The sequence below is a fragment of the Macaca nemestrina genome, chromosome 17 (assembly GCF_043159975.1).
Source record: "Macaca nemestrina isolate mMacNem1 chromosome 17, mMacNem.hap1, whole genome shotgun sequence".
NCBI lineage: Eukaryota > Metazoa > Chordata > Mammalia > Primates > Cercopithecidae > Macaca > Macaca nemestrina.
In genome coordinates this window covers 47,130,163-47,155,727 of record NC_092141.1, presented here as the reverse complement: position 1 = coordinate 47,155,727, position 25,565 = coordinate 47,130,163, and the positions used below count along the sequence as shown (strand labels likewise).

The 25,565-nt window shown below is 37.2% G+C and overlaps 1 protein-coding gene and 1 non-coding gene across 7 annotated transcripts in view; both read left to right on the top strand.

Annotated features, from left to right (window-relative positions):
• LOC105476867 (ubiquitin specific peptidase 32) overlaps positions 1 to 25,565 on the top strand; it is a 254,106-nt gene that overhangs the window by 177,132 nt on the left and 51,409 nt on the right. For all 6 annotated transcript variants that reach the window (XM_024791263.2, XM_011733147.2, XM_011733146.2 and 3 more), the window contains 2 exons: positions 2,265 to 2,326; positions 18,000 to 18,102. In XM_024791263.2, coding sequence (XP_024647031.1) covers positions 2,265 to 2,326; positions 18,000 to 18,102 — 165 coding nt within the window. The remainder of the gene's footprint in view (positions 1 to 2,264; positions 2,327 to 17,999; positions 18,103 to 25,565) is intronic.
• LOC112425763 (small Cajal body-specific RNA 20) lies at positions 22,286 to 22,417 on the top strand. Its single transcript, XR_003016907.1, has one exon. It is a non-coding gene; the product is annotated as a small Cajal body-specific RNA 20 (non-coding RNA).

Here is a 25,565-nt window from a genome sequence, read left to right as displayed (position 1 = left end):
TATTATTTTTTTAAATTTTGAGACAGGTCTCGCTCTGTCATGCAGGCTGGAGTGCCGTGGCGCAAGCATGTCTCACCGCAGCCTTGACTGTGCAGGCTCAGGTGATTCTCCTTCCTCAGCCTCCCGAGTAGCTGGGACTACAGGCGTGTGCCACCACGCCTGGCTAATTTTGTATGTTTTGTAGAGACAGGTCTTGCTATATTGCCCAGGCTGGTGTTAAACTCCTAGGCTCAAGTAGTTCTCCTGTCTCAGCCTCCCAAAGTGCTGGAATTACAGGAGTACACCACCACACCCAGCCCAAGTTTTTCAAAGTATACAATCTCTCTGATTAAGAGATCATTGAAGGTATGAGGCTGTTTCCTAATTTTTATTATTTAGAAGGTCCAAGAAAGAGTAAGCGGGAAGGAAGAATGAAAGCTACCAGAAGTCAACACTAAGTCATAGAGCTTGCCAAATTTTAACTATTGTCCTAGTTAAACTAATTCTCTTGCTCTGATTTTTAAGGATAATTTAAGTTTTCCCATTTTTATAGTTATTCGTGAATATTTAACTTGACTTAATAGTGCTTATTTTAGTTTCTTCTTTATTTTATTTTTCTTTTACCACTGTGAAGGTCAGAATGGTTTAGTATGTTTATACGTATCATGATCTACCATTTTAAATAATGAACTTGTCTGCAACACATCTATGTTGGAATAAATGGAAATTGGTCTCTTCCTGAGAGCTAATGACTAAGTTTTATGTATTTAAAACATATATAATCTGATAGGCCTGTAAATCAATTATTTGCTTTATTACAAGTTATAATTTTCAGCATAGATTCAAGTTGATGGCTTTATAAAATATATATGAAAATAATATAGATCACCACTATAAACACAACAGAATTGCTTGGTAACATGAAAATTCATCAACTATTTTTTATTTTTATTTATTTATTTTGAGACAGAGTCTTGCTCTGTCACCTAGCCTGGAGTGCGGTGGTGCAGTCTGGGCTCATTGCAACCTCCATCTCTCAGGTTCAAGAGATTCTCCTGCCTCAGCCTCCTGAGTAGCTGGATTACAGGTGTATGCCACCACCCCCAGCTACTTTTTGTATTTTTAGTGGAGATGAGGTTTCACCATATTGGCCAGGCTGGTCTCAAACTCCTGACCTCAGGTGATCTGCCCACCTTGTCCTCCCAAAGTGTTAGGATTATAGGTATGAGCCACCACGCCTGGCCTGGTCAACTATTTTTATCTCATTTAAAATAATATCCTCAGTAGTGGGTTCTGTAGGCTTTTTTTTTTTTAATTGAACTATTGTTATTTTTTAAAGTAACATTCTCATATTCAGTGTACGAAGTTATTGTATGAACAGTACATGAACGTATTCAATGTATTGCTTATGTACAGTTGACAGTTCATATACTGTTTGTACATGAACATATTCAGTGTACTCTTTATCTCATATTCACTGTATGAACATTTTGGTCACTTAAGTTTGTGTCTGAGTCATGTTGTAGCTCTCACAGAGTATAGCATTTTGACTTTTAGTTTTGCCTTTCCTATTTCGTCATTCTTACTGTGGACTTGGAGTGGCACTGTTTCTGTGACTCTTAACTTATGAATAAACATATACTTTAGATTTGCTTATGTGTATGCTTCCAACATTTTATACTGAAAAGCTGAAAAAGTTTTTTTCAGGAAACACCCTGAACCTAAATTTTACTATATTTTATTTACTCAACACCTAAATTTTATTATATTTTATTGTATGTGCTTTGTCACATATTTGATTATGCTCATATGAGCAGACAGTTATGCTAAATTGTTTTTATTTTTATCTGTGTTTTAAAATTGATAGAGTTAGCTTGTTAGGTTAATGATACAATATTGAATTATGCTTTTATTTGCCAAGATCTCCCACATGGCTGAGTGTTTTGACTATTTAAAATCTATCATATGCAAGTGTCAGAAGAATTATTCTGAAATCTATTCCTGAGGTAGTATCTTCCCCTTTCCCTTTTTCTTCCTTCCCTTTCTCTTCCCTTCTTACCTAGAGATTTGAAAGTTAGCCTCCATTGGAATGGCTGGTTTAAAAAAAGCAAACAAAACCCCAAAACCACAAGGCTAAAGTTAAAATTTGCTCAAGTGAAAAATTGATAATTCATGAGTTGAAAGCTGTTGCTAATTCAGATTCCCATTTAAGAAGTGGATCTCATGCAGAGAATGTGAAATAGTATGCAGTTAATAAACTTTGATTTACCATTTTTTTCCCCTAGGTGTGTCACATAGTTCTGGGGTTAAGACCAGCTACTCCGGAAGAAGAAGGACAAATTATTAGGTAAATTTGTAGTTTCAGTTATATAGTTGAAATTTCAAATACTTGAAATATATTGGTTACTGAGGAACAGCATGTCCTATTTTAATGTAATTATTAACTGTTTCTCAAAAATAGTTACATATTGAAATATTTTTGTTAAAGTACCTTCCTAGATAAGGGAAGGTACTATAGATTAATTAAGAAGGCAAATTCTATTTAACATTAAAATTGCCCTGAATACTAAATTTGATTTTTTGAAATGAGATAAAAAGTAACCAGTTTTCTTTAGTACCAAAATATGTTTATTGTTGGAAAAATTAGAAAATAGAGCTAAACAAAAAGAAGCAGAGAAAGATTTTATAGATAATTTATAGATAATTGCTGTAGACATTTTTAATATTTATATAAACATATGCCCACAATGATATTTGTACGATTTAAATAAAAATGGGAATATTCTGAAATACCTATTTTATTCCCTGCTCCTATTTTCACTCTAGATCATATAAAATACTGCTTTAATATATATTAGAATAAAGCCTTCTTTGAATATAATTTTAAATGATTGGTTTGCAGCCCTGTTCATCCTCTATTATTCTTTTTTAATATAAGCTTATTGGACCAATTTTGTTAATAAAGTCTCTATGTCTTGGCTTAAGGATTTACTTTAGGATAAATTACTTAAGATGAACTATCTGGATTATATTTTAAAAACAAAGGTATGCATGTTTTATAGCTATATTCTAATTTTTAATAACTTGAGTGTCTTTCATTGCTTTGTGACATTGCTGTTATGCTACACATTTGTGTAGATAGTTTCAGAAATATGACTGAATTTCTAGTAAACTCTGCTTTTAAAATAAACTCTCAATAGGTACTGTCACTTGACTTTTTCTTGAAAGTATTGTGCATACAAACTCTTCAGTAGTTTCTTCTGGCTTGGGTTTCTGGATAGATGGGAGTTTACTAAAATAGAGTTGTTTGGAATACCTGAGAACAGGATTACATATTCAACGTTTAAACAGGACATGCCAGTTAATACATAGATAAAGTAGTAGATATATTTCTAAGTTTTTAAATGACAAGTTTTAAAAATGGTTATTTATGTATTATTTATTTATTTATTTTTAAGTGAAAGCAAGTTTATTAAGAAAGTAAAGGGGCCAGGTGTAGTGGCTCATGCCTGTAATCCCAGCACTTTGGGAAGCCAAGGCAGGTGGATTATTTGAGCTCAGGAGTTTGAGACCAGCCTGGGCAACATGGTGAGACCCTGTCTTTACAAAAAATAAAAAAATTATCGAGGCTTAGTGGTACACGCCTGTGGTCCCAGCTACTCGGGAGGCAGAGGTGGGAGGATTGTTTGAGCCCGGGAGGTCAAAGCTGCAGTGAGCCAAGATTATGCCATTGCATTCCAGCCTGGGTGGCAATGTGAGACTCTGTCAAAAAAAAAAAGAAAAGAAAGGGATAAATGGGTGGCCACTCCATATGCAGAGCAGCATGGTTATTTCTTAAAGAAGATTAAGCAAAATCTGTTTTTTTAAATGTTACTTTCATAAAACTCCAGTCTCACATAGTTTTTATTTGTTTGTTTGTTTTATTTTCTGTCTTTGATTTTTTTGAGATGGGGTCTCACTATATTGCCCAGGCTGGTCTTGAAATCCTGAGTTCAAGACTTTTTTTCTATTACAGTCTAATTTACTATAGTAATATATTCTGAAGTAAATATCACTTAGCACAGATAGAAAGAAAGAATGCTATGTAGCCCATATTTATATTTATTGGCTTATTTTACAACTACTCATAGCATCCCTATTTCAAAAAATAAGGTTGATATAATCTTATATTTTCATAGAAAGTTATTCTTTGCAAAATACGTGTAATTACATTATCTCATCTGGCCCTTAGAATAACTGCATGAAATTAGTGTCTCCCATTTTGTAAAAATGAAAACTGAGATTTATAGAAGTTGAGGACCTGAAATTACATGGGACTGGCAGAATCAAGTTTAGGACCTCTTTCTTAAAAGTACCAATAATCTGCTTTCTGTATTTTGTATTTTTTAATAAGTCTAGATTTAAAATTGTTGGTTCCAAATTGGTTCATTTCATCTGTGGGTTTTTTTTAATTTGTTTATTCATTTTTAGTGTTATTTTATTTTGCCTCTGCTGTTACTTATAAAAATTCATTTGACTGTGATAATTATTAAAGGATGATTCAGGTTGGTTCATATGCAATGAGGTGAAACAAATATTTGTCTCTAACTTACAGTCAGTACATTGTTAAAAAAAATAAGTATCATGATTTCTGGAATGGCCGAGTGAAGATCTCAGCAAACCCTTTTCCCAAAAGCACTTAGAAAACTGAACAAAATTGTCAAACAACCATTTCAGGACTCTGGAAACTGACCAAATATATACAAGAAATTAAGAAGCATTTATTCAAGAACTACTAATCTTTGGTGAGAACAATGGAAGTGTGTGGTAATTTAACCAGGAGCAGCTTTCATTTCCTCCCATCCAGCAAATCTGCATGATAGTTCAACAGGGCAGGTCAGAATGGGCTGACAGTCTGATTTATGATTTGAAGGAGAGCATGAATAAATGCCTCTCCAAGGATATTATAAAACAAATACATACCATCATGGTGGTAAAAAATGAGGGGAAAAGGGAAACTGACATCACCAGCTTGGGGATAAAATACTGGTTAGGGGAAGCAGCAGACTAACAACAGACCAGTCAAATTTTTGACAGGGAACAGGATCACCATAGTGAGCCTTAACAAGCTTTCTCATGTCCCCAGTGATCTGTAGACTACTTGTACAAGGCTATACACAAACTCAGGAGAAACCAAAGTGGGCTTTAGCCCTTTATTCCTCCCTAGTTGAAGGTGAAGCCTTGCATGTGCAGAAAGTAAAAGCCAGGTAGGCTTGTAACCTGCCTGAACTTTAAATGCATTCTCCAAACCATGTACAGATCCATCAAGAAAAGGATGCGAGTGTTACTGGCTCAAGGTGTTTCAGCACAGCCTCTCAACAGTCATTGGCTGACCAGTAAGTTAGGCTCACTCCAAGAAAGCCAAGCTTAACAATAAAAACAGAGATAATAAAAAAGAAAACAACAAGAAGCTGAGCAGCTTCACATTGCAAGATACTGTATGGGAAGTTAAACTCTACAGAATTGTTCCGGGAAGTTGTAAAACAAAACAAAACAAAACAAAACAAAACACACGGGGTTCAGAATCCAGAGTTGCTAATGTAAAGTATCAAATGTGTTCAGTTTTCAACAAGAAAAAATTATCAGACATGGAATAAAACAGGAAAGTGTGACCCATATACAAGAAAAAAACAAACAATAGTAGAAACTGTCTCAGAGGTGGCACCAGATGTTCTACTTAGCACACAAAGACTTCAATGCAGCTATTATGAATGTTTTCAAAGAGCTAAACGAAGCTGTATTTAAAGAATTAGAGGAAAGTATGATCTCACTGACTTGTCCAAATAGAAAATAGCAATAAAGAGATAGAAATTTTAAAACAGAATCAAATAGAAATTCTAGCAGATTTGAGTTGACAGAGAAATACTCAGCAAAACAGAGTATGTATCAATAGAGATTATTTCATCAGAAAGAGAGAAAGGAGACCAAATAAATGAACAGAGTTTCACAAAAGGTGGAACACCATCAAGTCTACCAAAATATGCATAATGGAAGTCTCAGAAAGAAAGAAGCAGAAAAAAGTTTGACAAGATAATGTCTGAAAGTTATAAAATTTGTTGAAAATTATTAACCTTAGAAGCTTAATGAACTCCAACTGTGTTAAACACAAAAAGATTCACACCTAGACATATCATTGTCAAAGTGTTGAAAACTAAAGACAGAGGAAAAAGTTGAAAGCCACAAGAGCAGAAAGACTCATCATATAGAAGGGAACCACAATGTGATAAACAGCTGACTTTTTGAAACAGTAGAGCTCAGTATGCAGTAGGATGAGAAAGTGATATAAGGAAAAAAAACAAAAAAGCAAAAACTGTCAATCCAGAATTCTTTATCTAGCAGAACTGTAATTCAGAAATAAAGGTGAATTACTACCTGACTTCAAAATATACTACAAAGCTATAGTAACCAAAACAGCATGGCACTGACATAAGAACAGACACAGACCAATGGAACAGAGCAGAGAACCCAGAAATAAATCCAGGCCAGGCATGGTGGCTCACGCCTATAATCCCAGTGCTTTGGGAGGCTAAGGTAGGTGGATCATAAGGTCAGGAGGTCGAGACCATCCTAGCTAACACAGTGAAATCCCGTCTCTACTAAAAATACAAAAAATTAGCCAGGTTTGGTGGCATACGCCTGTAGTCCCAGCTACTCGGGAGGCTGAGGCAGGAGAATCGCTTGAACCCAGGAGGTGGAGGTAGCAATGAGCCGAGATTGCGCCACTGCACTCCAGCCTGGGTAACAGAACAAGACTGTGTCTCAAAAAACAAAACAACAACAACAACAAAAAAAACCCACATTTAGAACCAATTCTTTTTTGACAAAGGTGCCAAGAGCATACATTAGAGAAAGGACAATCTCTTCAATAAATGGTGCTGGAAAAATTTGATATTCATGTGCAGAAGAATGAAACCAGATCCCAATTTCTTAGCATACACAAAAATCAAAATGGATTAAAGAGTCTGGGCGAGGTGGCTCATGCCTGTAATACCAGCACTTTGGTAGGCCAAGGTGACCGGATCACCTGAGGCCAGGAGTTCAAAACCAGCCTGACCAACATGGTGAAACCCCATCTCTACTAAAAGTACAAAAACTAGCTGGGCATGGTGACAGGCGCCTGTAATCCCAGCTACTCAGGAGGCTGAGGTGGGAAAATTGCTTGAACCCGGGAGGCGGAGGTTGCAGTGAGCCGAGATTTCCCCACTGCTCTCCAGCCAGGGTGATAGAGGGATATACTGCATCTCAAAAAAATAGAAAAGAAAATGGATTCAAAGACTTAAATCTAAGGCCTAAACTACTAGACGAAATTGGGGAAATGGTGTAGGACGTTCGTTTGAGTGGTATGACATTGTATAATACCTTAAAAGCACAGGCAGCCAAAGCAAAAATGGACGAATGGAATTTCATCAAGTTAAGAGGCTTCGCAGCAAAGGAAACAATCAACAGAGTGAAGAGACAACCAGCAGAATAGGCGAAAATATTTGCAAACTATCCATCCATTCAAGGTTTTAATAACCAGAATATATAAGGGCCTCAACTCAATAACAAAAAACCAAATAACCCAATTTAAAAATGGGCAAGTGATCTGAATAGACCTTGCTCAAAAAAAAAAGACATATAAATTGCCAGCAGACATATGAAAACATGCTCAACGTCACTAATCATAATCGAAATATCAAAACCACAATGCAATATTAAGACAATAACAGATTCTGATGAGGATGTGGAGAAAGGGAAGTGCTAGTACACTATTGATGGGAATGTAAATTAGTAAAGTCAATATGGAAAACAGTATGGAGGTGCCCCAACAAACTGAAAAGAGATCCACCATATTATCCAGTGATCCCACTGCTGAGTATATATTCAGAAGAAAGGAAATCAGTAAAGCAAAGAGCTGTCTACACGCCTGTGTTTATTGCAGCACTACTTACAATAGCCAAGATACAGATTCAGCTTAAGTGTCCATCAGTTGATGAATGGATAAAGAAAATATATATTATATATGTATACATATATATACACACATACACACAAAATAAAATGTTATTCAGCCGTAAAATGAATGAAATCCTGTCATTTGCAGCAACATGGATAAAACTGGAGGTCATTATGTTAAGTGAAATAGGCCAAGCATAGAAAGACAAATATCACATGTTCTCACTTTTAAGTGGGAGCTAAAAAAGTTGATCTTGTGGAATTAGAGAGTATTATGATGGTTATCAGAGGCTGGCAAGGGCAGGAGGGATGATATTGAAGAGAGGTTAATGACTGTAAAAATACAGTTGGATAGAATGAATGACTTCTAGTGTTCAATAGCACAGTAGGTAACTATAGTTAAAAATAATTTATTGTATATTTCAAATTAGCTAGAAGATTTGGAATATTCCCAACACAAAAAAATGATAAATATTTGAGGTGATGAATATCCTAATTACCCTATTTGATCATTACACATTGTATGCATATGTCAGAATATCACATGTACCCCATAAATATATACTATTATTATATATAATAAATTTTTTAATCGAAACATTTTTAAACCTTTTTTTAAAAAACTTTAAAAAAAAAAAAGAAATGAAGATGAACTAAAGACATTCCTATATGAACACTGAGAATTTGTTACTAGGAAATCTGTCTTTAAATAGTAAAGGAAGTTCTTCAAGCTGAAAAGAAGTGACGCCAGACAGTAATTAACATCCACGTGACAAAATAAAGAGGCTCTCTTCCTTGGCGGTGCCTATGGAGGTGGCAGCCATCCCCTACTTGGCATCATAGCTGCCCTTAGTCCCCTTGTGAAGTCCAAGATCATCAAAAAGAGAACCAAGAAGTTCATCCAGCACCAGTTAGACTGATATGTCAAAACTAAGTGTAACTGACAAAAACTCAGAGGTATTGACAACAGAGTTTGTGGAAGGTTCAGCAACAAAAAACAAAGCACATGCTGCCTAGGGGCTTCCAGAAGTTCCTGGTCCACAACATCAAGGAGCTGGAAGTACTGCTAATGTGCAACAAATGTGCTGAGATTGCCCACAGTGTTTCCTCCAAGAACTGCAAAGACATTGTGGAAAGAGCAGCCCAGCTGGCCATCAGAGTCACCAATCCCAATGCCAGCCTGTGCAGTGAAGAAAATAAGTAGACAGCTCATATGCATGTTTTATGTTTAAATAAAACCATAAAAATGCCAAAAAAAAAAAAATAAAGAGCACCAATAGTAGAAATCACATAGGTAATAATAAAAGACAGTATAAACTATTCTATGTATTTTTGTTTACTGGTTTAAAAAACATTTTTATATGACAATAATTATAAAAGCATGTTGTTCCCATAACATATAATGATCTTATATGAGTTACAACCGTAGCACAAAGATGAGAGTAGAAGGTAGAGCTATATTTGAGCAAAGTTTCTATGTTTTAGTTTCTATACTTTTTTAGTTTCTATACTTTACTGGAATAAATTAGTATCAATCAAACATAGTAGACTATGTTGGCTGGGTGCGGTGGCTCACGCCTATAATCCCAGCTCTTTGGGAGGCCAAAGCAGACAGATCACTTGAAGCCAGGAGTTCGAGACCAGCCTGGCCAACATGGCAAAGCCTCATCTCTACTAAAAATACAAAAATTAGCCAGGCGTGGTGGTGCATGCCTGTAACCCTATCTACTTGGGAGGCTGAAGCAGGAGAATCACTTGAACCCAGGAGGCAGAGGTTGCAGTAAGCTGAGTGGCATCACTGCACTCCAGCGTGGGTGACAGAGCAAGACTCCATCTCAAAAACGTAAAATAAAAAATAAAGTAGACTATGTTAAGATCCATATTGTAAACCCTACAACAATCTCTAAGAAAATGATCCCCCAAAATAGTTTTATTTAAAAAGGCATTAAAATGTTACCTATTTAAATTCCTAGAAAATACCTATTTACCACAAAAGAAAGAAGTAGATGAATAGAGGAAGAAAGATACATAGAAAACAAATAACTAAATAGCAGACATAAACCCACATCTGTAATTACCTTAAATATAAACAGATTGAACAGATGATCAAAAGCCAAAGATTTATACTGAATTGTTTTTTAAAAATCCAGCTACTTGGCCGGGCGTGCTGGCTCACGCCTGTAATCCTAACACTTTGGGAGGCTGAGGCTGGTGGATTGCAAGGTCAGGAGATCAAGACTATCCTGGCTAACGCGGTGAAACCCTGTCTCTACTAAAAAAATACAAAAAAATTAGCTGGGCGTGGTGGTGGACGCCTGTAGTCCCAGGCGCTACTCGGGAGGCTGAGGCAGGAGAATGGTGTGAACTGGGAGGTGGAGCTTGCAGTGAGCTGAGATCGCGCCACTGCACTCCAGCCTTGGTGACGGAGCGAGACTCCATCTCAAAAATAAACAAAAAAACACAATCCAGCTACTTGAGATTCAAAGGCACAAATAGGTTGAAAGTAAAAGAATAAAAGATGAAACCATACAAATATAACCATAGGTGAACTAAAATTACTTTACTGTTAAGAAAAAAAATGGCTTTTAGGTTACAAAAGACAAGTTACTGGAGCCAGAGAGACATTTTATTATGATAAACGATGATATATGCACCCACCAAAGAACCCTTCAGCCAACAGCAACAGAATACATATTCAAATGTACACAGAGTATTGTCTAGGATAGACCATATACTAGGTCAGCAGTTAGTCAGCAGACTATGGCATATTCGCCAACTTTGGCCCACTGCCTGATTCTGTACAATCTGCAAGCTAAAAATGTTTTTACCTTTTTAAGTGGCTTTGAGAAAACCAAAAGGGGATATTTTGTGACACCTTACAATTACATAAAATTCACATTTCAGTGAACATAAATAACATTTTACTAGAGCACAGTCATGCTCATTCAAAACCTTGGGGGAGGGAAATTCCTCAGTCTAAAAAGTATCTTGAAAAATATACAACTGAGATCATATTTAATGGTAGAACACTAAAGCCTTTTCCCATAAGATCAGGAAAGGATACTTGCTCTTGCCACACTTACCAACATTGTATTAGAGCTTCAAGCTAGTTAAATCAGGCAAGGAAAGGAAATAAAGGCATCCAGATTGTAAAGAAAAATTAAACTGTCTGTAACTGCAGATAACATGATCATATGTGTAGAAAACCGAAAAGAATTCACAGAAAAACTGTTAGAATTAATAAAATGAGTTTAGCAACATGACAGGATACAAGATCAATAATTAAGGAATCAATTGAATTGTCATGTACTAGATAGAATAATTTGAAAGTACAATTAAAATGAAGACAACAGCTCCATTCACTATATTGTCAAAAGAAATCAAACCCATGGAAATAAATTCAACAAAAGAAGTGCAAGACTTGTGCATGCAAAGATACAAAGCATTGCTGACAGAAATTTAAGAAAATGTAAGTAAATGGATTTGAAAACTTAATGTTGTGAAGATGGCAATCTTCTCAAATTGTTCTGTAGATTCAAAACACACCCAATCAAATCCCAGCTTTTTTCTATAAATTGACAAGCTATTCCTAAATTGTATAGGGAAATGCAGAGAACTCAGACTAGCCTACACAACTTCAAAATAATGGCAGAAAATGGAAGACTTAGACTTCCTGATTTCACAGTTTACCTAAGGATACATTAATCAAGTACTGGAATAAGTAGAATCATAGAGATCAGTCAAATAGAATTGACATTTTAAAAGGAAACCCTTGGCCAGGCATGGTGGCTCATGCCTGTAATCCCAGCACTTTAGGAGGCAGAGGTGGGCAGATCACTGATGCCAGAAGTTTGAGATCAGCTTGGCCAACATGGCGGAACCCGATCTATACTAAAAACACGAAAATTAGCCAGGCGTGGTGGCACACGATTGTAGTCCCAGCTACTTGTGAGGCTAAGTCAGGAGAATCACTTGAGCCCAGGAGGCAGAGGTTGCAGTGAGCTGAGACCATGCCACTGCACTCTAGCCTGGGCGACAGAGTGAGACTCTGCCTCAAAAAATAAAAAAAGGAAACCCTTATATTTTTGGTCAATGGTTATTTTTATTATCATTTTTATTATTTTTTAAAGATGTCAAGAAAATTCAGTAGAGAAAGGACTGACTTTAAAAAGAAAAAAAAAAGGTGCAGAAGGAGCTGAGCCAGTAGTCCCAGCTACTCAGGAGGCTGAGACAGGAGGATCACTTAAGCCCAGGAGTTCACAACTTTAGTGTGAGTATGCAGTGATCACACCTGTGAATAGCCACTGCATGCCAGCCTGGACAGCACAGCAAGATTCTGTCTCTTTAAAAAACAAAAAAAAAGGTGCAGGAAAATTGGATATCCATATGCAAACAGATTATTTTAGATCCCTTACCTCACACTATGCTTAGAAATGCACTCAAAATGGATTCCATATACCTAAACATCAGAGCTAAAAACATAACACTTCTAGAAAAGCAAATGTAGAAAATCTTTATGATTTGGGGGTAGAAGGTTTCATAGATATAACACCAAAAGCACAATTTATAAATGGGGGGAAAAGTGTAAGACATAGAAAAAATTAGAAACTTTTGAGATTCAAGAGAGAGCATTAAGAAAATAAATGCTACAGCCTCACAGCTCTAGAGAAAATATTTGCGAATTATATATATGATAAAGGATTTGTGTCCAGAATATATAAAGGACTGTTACAACACATTAAGACATCAAGAAAATCTAATTTTAAAATGCACAAAAGAGTTGAATAGACTCTTACTATACATGTATGAATCGCTAATATAAGTACATGACAAGATGTTCTGCTTCCTCAGAGAAGGCAAATTAAAAGCACAATGAGAGGAGTGACTCAGTGAAAATTATGTAGTGGGTAGCTCTAAGAGCCTGTCTCTCCACAGAAACATTGAAAAATAAAGAACTGCCAATTTCAACTTTGTCAGAACTCTGAACAAAGAGACAAAGATTTATAGAAACTAAGCAAATGTTGATTTTTTAAAAATTATAAAAAATTATAAAAATTATTTAAAAGCCTGTTTATATATTTGCCATTGCCTGGTTTAGTAATGGCAGCCTTGAAGATGGCAACCCACATGGTCCCTGGTTTCAGAGAGAGCAGAGCACACCTTATTTATAAAGAGTTGTGTTTGTCAGGCTGGGTGCGGTGCCTCACATCTGTAATCCCAGCACTTTGGGAGGCCAAGATGGGTGGATCAGTTAAGGTCAGGAGTTCGAGACCAGCCTGGCCAACATGATGAAACCCCGTCTGTACTAAAAATACGAAAAATTAGTTGGCCATGGTGGCGCACACCTGTAGTTCCAGCTACTCGGAAGGCTGACACAGGAGAATCACTTGAACCCGAGAGGCGGAGGTTGCAGTGAGCTGAGATTGCGCTACTGCACTCCAGCCTGGGTGACAGAGCAAGACTGTCTCCAAAACAAAACAAAACAAATAAAAACAAATTGTGTTTGTGTAAACAGTCTGGGGCTACCAGAAAAGCTACTGGAAGATGCTCAGCTATGTTATACTTAACTCAGAATTTACCCAGGATGGAAAAGCAGGGGCATTCATCAGAAGTTCTGTAAGGCACACGAACCAGCCACCTGCAGTCACCTGGGGTAAAAGATTTTAATTGAGGCATATAATAGAATGCTGAAAGTCTTGGGAGTGGTGGGAACTTGAGTTTCCTGGGGAAATTAGGGTACCCAAAAGCACACTGTACACTGGGTAATTTAGAAAGCTTTGCACATGCCGACAACAAGATACACAGTCAGAAAATACCTTTTAAGACCCCTACAGTTTCACCTCTGGCTGAGCTTCTAGACTAAGAGTATACAGGTAGTGAAGGCTAAGGCATAGTTGTAAACCACTGTAGGAATGCCCCAGCACAGCGTCATTCTGCAAAGACAGTAGTGGTTTTTGTCTTTGTCTCTCTGTCTTTGTCTCTCTCTCTCTCCCTTTTTTCTCTTTCTCTTCCTCCCTCTCCCTCCCTCTCTCTTTTCCTCTCTCCCTCTCCCCGCTTCTGCCGTTCTAAGAAATCACTGTCGGAATGCCAGCTTTTCGAACACACGTTAAATGAAGACTTAAGAAACTACACATAACAAGGAAGACAGACTTTATAAAAATATTTTAGAAAAGTGACTAAACAAATAACTATAGCAGTCAACGAAAGCAAATCCTGAGGTGGAGGGAAATATGATTAGTTCTAGAGTTACCATTTATGCTCAAAATGTTGTTCTCAACAAAAAATTGCAGAAACAAGAAAGTGTGGTCCCTTCACAGAGGAAATTAATAGAAATTATCTTTGGGGAAGCACAGTTATTGGACTTAGTAGACAAACATTTAAAATCAATCATCTTAAATATGTTCAAAGACGTAATAGAGGTGATGGACAACAAACTAAAGGAAACCAGGAGAAATGGCTGGGCGTGATGGCTCACGCCTGTAATCCCAGCACTTTGGGAGGCCAAGGTGGGCAGATCACTTGAGGTCAGGAGTTCGAGACCAGCCTGGCCAACATGGTGAAACCCCATCTCTACTAAAAAATATACAAAAATTAGCCAGGTGTGGTGGCAGGCTCCTGTAATTCCAGCTACTCGGAAGGTTGAAGCAGGAGAATCCCTTGAACCCGGGAGGCGGAGGTTGCAGTGATCTGAGATTGTGCCACTTGCACTCCAGCCTGGGCAACAGAGCGAGACTCCATCTCAAAAACTAATAAATAAATAAATAAATAAATAAATAAATAAATAAGTAAAGGAAACCAGGAGAATGATATATGTACAGATAGAGTGTATCAATAAAGAGAAAGTATAAAAAGGAACCAAACAGATTTTGGAGCTGAAAAGTATAATAACTGAAATGAAAAATATATTAGAGGGGTTCTCCATCAGATTTGAGCAGGCAGAAGAATGAATCAGAGAAGTTAAATAAAAGTCGATTGAAATTATTGACTGAGGAGCAGAAAGAAAACAGAATGAAGAAAAATGAACAGAACGGAAGAAACCCATAAAACAACATCATGTGTGTCAACATAAGAATCTTAGGAAAGCAGAGAGAAGGAAAGGGCAGAATATTTGAATAAATAATTGTCTTAAACTTCATAAGACATGAACCTACACGTTCAGAAAGCTCATTGGACTTCAAGAAAGATAAACAAAGTGATCCACACTGAGAAGCATTATAATGAAACTATTTTACAAAGCCAAGAACAAAGAGAGAATCTTGAAAGCAAAAGAGAAGCTACTTGTCCCATAAAATGGATCATCAATAAAATTAATAGCATGTTTCTCATCAGAAAGCATGGAATCCAGAAGTGAGTGGGATGACAATTTTTTTAAAGAGCTGAAAGTGGCGGAAAAACTGTAACCAAGAACTCTATATCTAACAAAACTTTTTCCTCAAAAATTATTTAAATTTTGCAATGGAATGTTAGTTGTAACACCAAAAGCATGAGCAACCAAAGAAAATACTGCATTTCATCAAAATTTGAAAGTTTTTTGTTTTGTTTTGTTTTTTGAGACAGTCTCACACTGTCACATAGGCTGGAGTGCAGTGGCACCATCACAGCTCACTGCAGCCTCAAACTCCTGTGCTCAGGTGATCCTCCTGCCTCAGCTTCCTGAGTAGCTGGGACCACAGGCGTGCACCACCACAACCAGCTAATGTTTGTATTTTTTGTAGAGATGGGGGTTTGCCATGTTGCGCAGGCTAGTCTTGAACTCCTGGGCTCAAGCGATTCGCCTGCCTCAGCCTCCCAAAGTGCTGGGATTACAGGTGTGAGCCACTGTACCTGGCAAAACTTAAAACTTTTATACATCAAGGGATATTATTTTTAAAACAGAAAAGACCACCTATAGAATGGGAGATAATATTTTAGAAACATACATCCAATAAGGGTCTAGTAACTAGAATACATAAAGAACTCCTACAGCTTAACAACAAAAAGCAAACAACCCAATTTAAAAATAGACAACTAAAAATAGACTTGAATACATGTTTCTCCAGAGACATTCAGTGATCATCAAGCACATGAAAAGATGCTCAACATAATTAGTCATTAGGGAAATGCAAGTCAAAACAATGTAATTCTGCTTCTCAGTAAGATTATTAGAATTTTTAAAATGGAAGATTTTGGCGAGTAGGGAAATCAGGGACTCATATATTGCTGGTAGAAATGTAAAATGGTGAAATCACTGTGGAAAACAGTTTGGCAGTTCCTCAGCAAGAATTTCCATGTACCAGCAATTCTACTTCTAGGTATTTACCAAAATAATTGAAAACAGGTACTCAAATACTTGAACACAACTTTCATAGTACCACTATTCACAATAGCCAAAAGGTAGAAACAGTCTGTACGTCCATCAGTGGATGAATGGTTAAACAAGATGTTGTATATACACACCATGGAATATTATTCAACCATAAAAAGGAATAAAGTACTGATACATACTACAACATGGTTGGACCTCACAAACATGTTAAGTGAAGGAATCCAGACATAAAAGGTCATGTGTTGAATCATCCCATTTATATGAAATATCCAGAATAGGCAAGTCAATAGGTCCAGACAGCAGACTGGTGGTTGTTAAGTTCTGGGGGGAATGGGGAATAACTATTTAATGGATGACTTTTTAATTGAGGTATATGGAAATGTTTTGAAACTTAATAAGAGGTGATCGCACAGCATTTTGGATGTACTAAATGCCATTGAATTGTATGATTTGAAATAATTTCACGTTATGCCATTTTCACCTCAAAAATAAATAGTTTTTGGTTGGGCACAGTGGCTCATGTCTGTAATCTCAACACTTTTGTGAGTTCAAGACCAGCCTGGGTGACATAGTGAGACCTTGTCTCTAGTTAAAAAAAAAAAAAAAAAAAAAAAAAATTAGCTGGGCATAGCAGCGCACATCTGTAGTCCCAGACACTTGAGAGGCTGAGGCGGGAGGATTGCTTGTGCCCAGGAGGTCAAGGCTTCAGTGAGCTGAGATTGTACCAGTGCACTCCAGCCTGGGCTACAGAGTGAGATTCTGTAGATAGATAGATAGATAGATAGATAGATAGATAGATAGATAGATAGATACATACATACATACATACATACATACATACATACATACATAGAGAGAGAGATAAGGTAGATAGATATGGTAGATTTTGTTTTATAATCACAGTGTAACAGTGCTTCACACCCACTAGAATTGCTGATGGGAATGTTAAATGGACAGCCACTTTGGAAACTGACTTGCCAGTTTCGAATGTTCTTTAGGTGTTGTATGGATAAACAAAATGTAATAGATACATACAATGGAACACTATTCAGTAATAAAGCACAAACAACTGATATCTGCCACAATAATAAATGAACCACAAAAACATGCAAAGTCAAAGAGGCCAAATTTTTAAAAGGCCATGTGTTTTATCATTTTATTTATATGAATAGTTGAGAAAAGACAAATCTGTAAGAGACAAAACATAGATTAGTGGTTTCCTGTTGCTGAGGGTGGTAACAGGAATTGACTAAAAGTGGGTACAGGGGTCTTTTTGGATTAATTGAAATGTTCTAAATGTTCTCAAACTGATTGTGGTGTTGGTTGCACATATCTGTAAAGTTATCAAAATCACTGAGTTGTACCCTTCAAATAGGTAAGTTTTATATTTATGTAAATTATTCCTTAATAAGGCTGTTTTGAAGAACATCATTGGTTACATTCTGCAAAAAATGTAATTAATTAATTGGGAACACCAGTTGTTTTTCTAATTTTTTTTAATTTTTAATTTTTTCCTAGAATCTTTTCCTGAAGTAATTGTTCTTGATACTAGCCTGTGACTCTTGAAATTGGTTTATCAATAGAAACAGTATTGTTTTACTAATTGGATTTTGGCAGTCTCTCCTAATTACATCTAAATGTTTTGTGGTTTTTCTTATAAAACTTCTAACGATATTTTTGTGCGTCACCACCTATTTCATACAACTTTATTTGATGTATTTAATTTCTTTTGTATGTACAGAGGATGGTTAGAACGAGAGAGCAGGTATGGTCTGCAACCAGGACACAACTGGTTTATCATCTCCATGCAGTGGTGGCAGCAGTGGAAAGAATATGTCAAATACGTGAGTTAGATTCCTGTCTATTTACATTTTTCACAGATTTTCAACTCCGTCAGTCTTCCAGCCAATAACAAAATGCTGTGACTACCAGCCAATAATAAAATGCTCCAACTTAGATAAAGATTCAAAGGGAAAGGAAATGAGTGTTTATATGATACTTGCTATGGGTAAGGCTTTGTGATTACACTTCCACATACATTTCTTCCCTTGCAACAACCCTAAAAAAAGATAATATTGGGCACGGGGGTACCTGTATATATCACATACCTCATGTCTCATTTAATTCTCATACCATCCTTGTGAGGAAGATAGTATTATACCCATTTTACCTTTGGGGAACCTGGTGCTGAAAGTAAAAGTAACCTGAATATCGTGATCAGGGTAGAAGATCTGGGATCAAACCTAAGGACTGACTTTAAAGCTTATATTCTCTCAACTACATCATTTACATTGTCCTTTATTTCACTTTTTCCATTAAAACGGAATTTTTTTCAGAACAAGAAAACTGAAAAGAATAATGCCCAGAATCAAATATTTGCCTTCTTGGAGAGCCAGCTGATATATATACTCATTGCCAAATGATCAATAACCAAAATTCTAATCATTTGATTTCTATTTTCCTGTATTTCTTCTGTCACTGCTTATTATCAGAATATTGGTAGTTACATACTTTTTACATTATCTATCTCATCATTCTTTCTCATCCTTTTTCCATTTTGCAAAGTTTATTAATGTGTTTTCACATGTAAAATATATTAATTGGGAAGCACGGGCTTTGGTGTCTCTGAAGGAATAAAAAGTAGACAAATGACTTCCTGGACCTTTTAAGTAGATAATGATGGTGTATGTGGGTAGAAAATGAGAACATTGGGGTGCAGCATCAATCATTATTTTGAAATACTTTTTTGGTTTTTATATTTGTAGTTTGGCCTTAGATTGAGTGGTTGTTAATGTTTTAATGGGTATAGACTCAAAGAATAACATAGTTTTGTCTTGGATGTATTACATTAAGTTTTCTGTAGGAACACAATAGACGTCTTACTCTTAGCAGCACGTCCCTTATAAACAGACTGAACTGCACTGATAAGAACATGAACCTGGTTTGTTGTTGCCTACCATAATCCTTTTGTGCACTAAAGAAATTTGGGGAGGGTAGTAAGGGAGAGGTGTACATGGGAGAATCTACATTCCCTTCTCCACTCTGGCATTTGATATTATTTTCTAGCATGCGTCTGTCAAATGCAAACTTTAAAATCTACTTAAGAATGAAGTCTGGCTGGGCCTGTAATCTCAGGACTTTGAAAGTCCCAGATAGGGGGATCACTTGAGCCTAGGAATTCAAGATCAGCTTGGGCAACATAGTAAGACTCCATCTCTACAAAAAAATTTTTTTTTTTTTTTTTTTTGAGACGGAGTCTTGCCCTTGTCGTCCAGTCTGGAGCATAGTGGCGCGATCTCGGCTCACTGCAAGCTCTGCCTCCCAGATTCACGCCTTTCTCCTGCCTCAGCCTCCCGAGTAGCTGGGACTATAGGCACCTGCCACCACGCCCAGCTAATTTTTTTTTTTGTATTTTTAGTAGACGGGGTTTCATTGTGTTAGCCAGGATGGTCTCGATCTTCTGACCTCATGATCTGCCCTCCTTGGCATCCTAAATTGCTGGGATTACAGGCGTGAGCCACAACGCCCGGCCCAAAACTTTTTTTAAAAAATTAGCCAGGCTTGGTAGTGTGCATCTGTAGTCCCAGCTACTTGGAAGGCTGAGGTGGGAGGATTGCTTGAGCCTGAGAGGTCAAGGCTGCAGTGAGCCATGATCACACCACTACACTCCAATTTGGGTGACAGAGCAAGACCCTGTCTCATAAAATAAATGAATAAATAAAGGCAAACTTAGAGTTAAAAGAAACCTGGGAAGAGAGGAGTTTCGCTTTATATGGAGAGAAAGGAAGCAGAGAACTATGGGAATTTATTCAGTAAGATGGGCAAAAATGTAACAGCAGTACTTTCTGAAAGTGCATATTAATTAGAAAAGTGTTTTTACTAAATAGAGAACTATGGCAACTTATTAATAAGGTGGGGGAAATGTAAGTTGACTAATAATCCTCTGAACATGTTTTAATTAGAAAAGTGTTCTTTTCTAAAAATAACCTTTTAAATGCAAATAACTGCACACTGACAGATTTTTTAAAAATGTTTTTAAAGTGAATTCAAGTAACCTTTTTAACAAAGTGACATTCTGGGCTTTGTTTCCTCCATTTGTAAAATAAGAGTAATAATAATAATCTCCCTCATGGTGTTAAAAGGATTAAATGAGTTTGATGCATGTTAAGTGTTTTGTTGTTTTTGTTGTTTGTTTGTATGTTTGTTTGTTGAGGCAGGATCTTCCTTTGTTGCCCAGGCTGGAGTGTAGTGGCACAGTCATAGCTCACTACAGCCTTGACCTCCTGGGCTCAGGCAGTTATCCCACCTCTGAGTAGCTGAGACTCCAGGCATGCACTACCACACCTGGCTAATTTTTTGATTTTCTGTAGAGATGGGGTCTCACTATGCTTGCCAGGCTAATCTCGAACTCCTGGGCTCAAGCAATCCTCCTGCCTTGGCCTCTGAAAGTGCTAGGATTACAGGCACCCAGACTCCTGTAAGTATTTTAAAATAGTGTCTGGTACATAGTAAGTACTAAATAGGTAGCTATTATTATGAGAAACTTGAAAAACGTAATCGTAGTGAGCTTGGACTCTTGTCCCTTCCACTTGCTTTATGACCTTGAATAAATTGCTACTTCTTGCTGTACCTCAGGTTTCACATATAAACAATGAGATTAATAGTAATATCTATTTAAATAGGGATGTGAGAATTAAATGTGTTAATACATGTGAAGCACTTAGCCCAGTGCCTGGCAGATAGAAACTCTATGTAAGGTTAAAGGTAATAATGGTGATAGTAGTAGCAGTAGTTATATAAGGATTTAAATTTCTCCTTTCAGGCCAGGCATGGTGGCTCATGCCTGTTATCCCAGCACTTTGGGACGCCAAGACAGGCAGATCATTTGAGGCTGGGAGTTCAACACCAACCTGACCAACCTGGAGAAACCCCATCTCTACTAAAAATACAAAAATTAGCTGGGTGTGGTAGTGTATGCCTGTAATCCCAGCTGCTCAGGAGACTGAGGCACAAGAATCGCTTGAACCTGGTAGGCGGAGGTTGCAGAGAGCCAATGTCATGCCACTGCATTCCAGCCTGGGCAACAGAATGAGACTCTGTATTTAAAAAAACAAACAAACAAAAAAAAAAAAACTTCAAATTTCTCTTTCCAGTCCATGTGGCAACTTTGACAAATGCCTTGTTTAAAAAAAAAAAAATTTGGGCCAGGTGCAGTGGCTCACACCTGCAATCCCAGCTCTTTGGGAGGCTGAGGCAGGCAAATCACTTGAGACTAGGAGTTCCGGACCAGCCTGGCCAACATGGTGAAACCTTGACTCTACTAAAAATAGAAAAATCAGCTGGGCGTGGTAGCGTGCGCCTGTAGTTCCAGCTACTTGGGAGGCTGAAGCAGGAGAATCTCTTGAACCCAGGAGGCAGAGGTTGCAGTGAGCCGAGATCATGCCACTGTACTCCATCCTGGATGATAGAGTGAGACTTCATCTCAAAAAAAAAAGAAAAGAAAATTAGTGTTGACATGTCAGATAATTTGATCTTACTCAGAGCTTCATCTGCCTACCTAAGGTAGTACTTAGCTTTAGTTAGTTTTTTCTCTTCATAAAATGACATATTTACTTATGTGAATTACTAATTGTGAGGGCCGTATGTTTCAAATACTGCCAAGACTAAATGGAAAGATCAGAGACCAAGGGATCAGGAAAAATGAGCCATCCTTTCTTAGAAGTGGCTAACCCCAGATTTGCTGATTCACTGGAGCATGAATAATTTGTGTCTCTGCTCGTGGAATCTTACCAATCTTTTCCCACTTTAATGTGTCAAGCTTTATTCTTCTATGTGCAATCTCCTATAAAAATTTAAATGGGGAAAAATGGTGGAATCTTTTCTGTTTATCATCATTGTAGTACATAATGTGTATGTTTCTTCCTTTTTGAGAACTACGAAGGAGCAGCTATTACTATTCACATACAGATTTTCCTATTTAGTTATAATGTAACTTTAGAGCTAAAAAGTACTTTAAAGCACCTTTCGCGCCTCTCTCCCATGGGCTGTGGGGGGGTCCCTGTTCTCCTCAGCCAAGGCTGGAGGCCAAGAGCAGCCCTTGAGGATCGTCGTCAGGACTGCCACGAGTGGAGCAGCCTTGTTTTCCTGCCTCAGACATGTGTAGTTGAGGGGGAAATAAAAGGAATGCAACACCTCTCTTCTCTGAATTTACAAACGAAGCTTCTGAGGTCCTTAGGTTTTATAATTGCCCAAAGCTGTATCAGACAATTATTTTATTACCTGATCTAGCACTCTAAAGCAGTTTCCTGAGTCCTGCCGTAGTACCTAATCTGTTGCTCCATGCTGCCCTCTATTTTTCCAAAGGCAGCATTTCAGACTAGTGACATATGAAATTGATGTAACTGTTAATTATTTAAGATCATTGATGCTTGTAACGTACATATGTACGGGGCATAAAAAGTAGTAGTATCATCAATGGAGAAAAAGGTGAATCTTGACCCATATTTTAGAACACATATTCATACAACACACAGGGAATCCTAAAATCTCAAAATAGAATTCTCTTATATTAAAATAAGTACCTTGTCCTTTTGTGAATTGTTGACTCAGAGAAAGTGAGGAAATTTCTCTCTACAGGTGAAACTTTACCTATTTAGAAATCTATCTTCTGAAAACCAGGATTCTAGGATAATTTTGAATAGTTCCAGACCCCTGAAGTCAATAAAAACAAAACATTATCCTTTGATGTTTTAGAAAAACAAAAATTTCCACAAGCAGCCAGAAATGAACAGTCAAAAAAAGCTAGTGACTCTAAGATTCTGCAATATATAACTGTGATTCGTTTGTTCATCTTGTAGAAGGAAAGTGGTAATGAGATTAATTGGATGAAAGGGTTAGGTATTTCACTGAAAGTCAAGAAGGGTGGAAGGAACAAGAAAAATAAGCGTGTGGGAAGCGGAAGAAGGAACCTGAGTAGTGCTGACAGTTTCAGGCAGTGGAGAACAATGAGAGCATAAGATTCCTGTAATAGAAAAGAAAGCCAAAGACAATGAGAAGACAGACCACTCTAATTTGTTTGGGACATTGGAAGAGAAGCAAAGAAAAGCCCATGTTCTCCAAATCTAAAGGGTATTACTTACTGTACCGTGTTAAAAGCACGTGGTACAACCGCAGTTGCTAGAGGCATATGTTGCAGTCTCTGAGAAGTTATTACAATCATCCTGTTCACAAATTATTATAAAATTTAACCTAACAATTTTAATACCTGTTAATATTTTTATTATCCTGTTTTCTTGCCAGTGATATGTATAGATTTAACCTATGAACTGAGCTCTTCAGAATGAGAAACATTATTACAGGAATGGTTTCATTTACATTTTCTTTAGAAACATAGACACCATGTAAAATTTTCAAATATGTTAAAACATTTAAGATGCAATTCCAAATATTACTCCTTGAAATTCTCTTAAATGCCCATCTTAAAGGAAAACTTGAAGAAAATTGTTTGCTCAAATAGACCTAATCTTCCTCAAAATATATTACTACAGATTTTTTAGAAAGTAATTTGTGGTCGGGTGTGGTGACTCATGCCTGTAATCCCAGCACTTTGGGAGGCCAAGGCGGGTGGATCACCTGACGTCAGGGGTTCAAGACCAGCCTGGCCAACATGGCGAAACCCTGAAATACAAAACCACTGAAAATACAAACCACTGAAAATACAAAAATTAGCCAGGTGCAGTGATGCGTGCCTGTAATCCCAGCTACTTGGGAGGCTGAGGCAGGAGAATCGCTTGAACCCAGGAGGTGGAGGTTGCGATGACCCAACATTGCACCACTGCACTCCAGCCTGGGTGACAAAGCAAGACTCCGTCTCAAAAAAAGGGGAAAAAAAAAGTAATTTGTAATGCATCAACTTTATATAAATGGAATAAAGAAGTGAGTATAAATTTATAAAGAGATTACCTGCCAACAGTTTGATGGTTATTGAAACATCATTTAAGATCATTTATAGCAAGACTAAAGTGATTTTTCTGGAGGAAAACAAAGTGACTTGGAAGACTTTTAATTTTTGTCAAAGGTGGCGCTGTTACTCTTTCAAAATGGTTTTACTATCTGTCTTGCTCCATCTTTATGGGCAAGAAGCAAATGACCTGAAAACTAATTAAAATCTAAATCTTCTTCTAAAACACAAGTTCCAGAGCAAGTAGCCGATTTAATAACAAGTCAGTTTCTAAGCTCTCAGCATCTGGAGCACATTATAAAAACAAATGCATGAGACTATAATCCTCACTAGGGCAATAGTTATTAATTCTGGCTGCATATGTAGTGAGATCACATACAGAACTTCAAAAATGAAAAAATGCCTTTGGCCAGGTGACTCATGCCTATAATCCTAGCACTTTGGGAGGCCAAGGCAGGAGGATTGTTTCAATCCTCCAGTAGTTTGAGACCAGTCTGAGTAACATATTGAGACCCCATCTCTATGAAAACTTTAAAAATTAGTTGGGCATGGTGAAGCATGTGTGTGGTCCTAGCTGAGGTGGAAGGATCACTTGAGCTCAGGAGGTTGAGGGTATAGTGAACTATGGGTGACCGAGCAAGACCCTGTCTAAGAAAAAAAGAGCCTTTGCTATACTCCAAACCAAATAAACCAAAAAGTGTAAGTGAAAAAAAAGTTGAACTGATTTAAATAATAAGGCACGTGTGTTTATGGAAAACTTTCTTTTGAAACCTAATTTAACCAGGTGAGGTGGCTCACACCTGTAATCCCAGCACTTTGGGTCACTGAGGCAGGAGGATTACCTGAGGCTAGAGTTTGAGACCTACCTGGGCAATATAGTAAGACTCCATTTCTACAAAAAAAAACAAAAAACAAAAAAAAAAAACGGAAGAGTTTGCTCTGTTGCTGTGACTGGAGTGCAGTGGCGTGATCTCAGCTCAGTTCAACCTTTACCTCCTGGGTTGAGGCTATCCTCCCACCTCAGCCTCTCAGGTTACTGGGGACTAAAGGTGCGTGCCACCATGCCCCACTATTTTTTTTGTATTTTTTGTAGAGAAGGGGTCTAGCCATGTTGTCCAGGCTGGTCTCCAACTCCTGAACTCAAGTGATCCACCCACCTTGGCTCCCAAAGTGCAGGGATTACAGACGTGAGCCATCATCCCAGGCCAAAAATTGTTTTAATTAAAAAAAAAAAAAAGAAACCTAATTTAAATGTATTGTATTTTGTGTTGGTATGGTTCCATATTACTACAAAAGTGAGAAGCTTGATATTATCTTTAAGAAAATTAACACTTAGGACTAATTTAT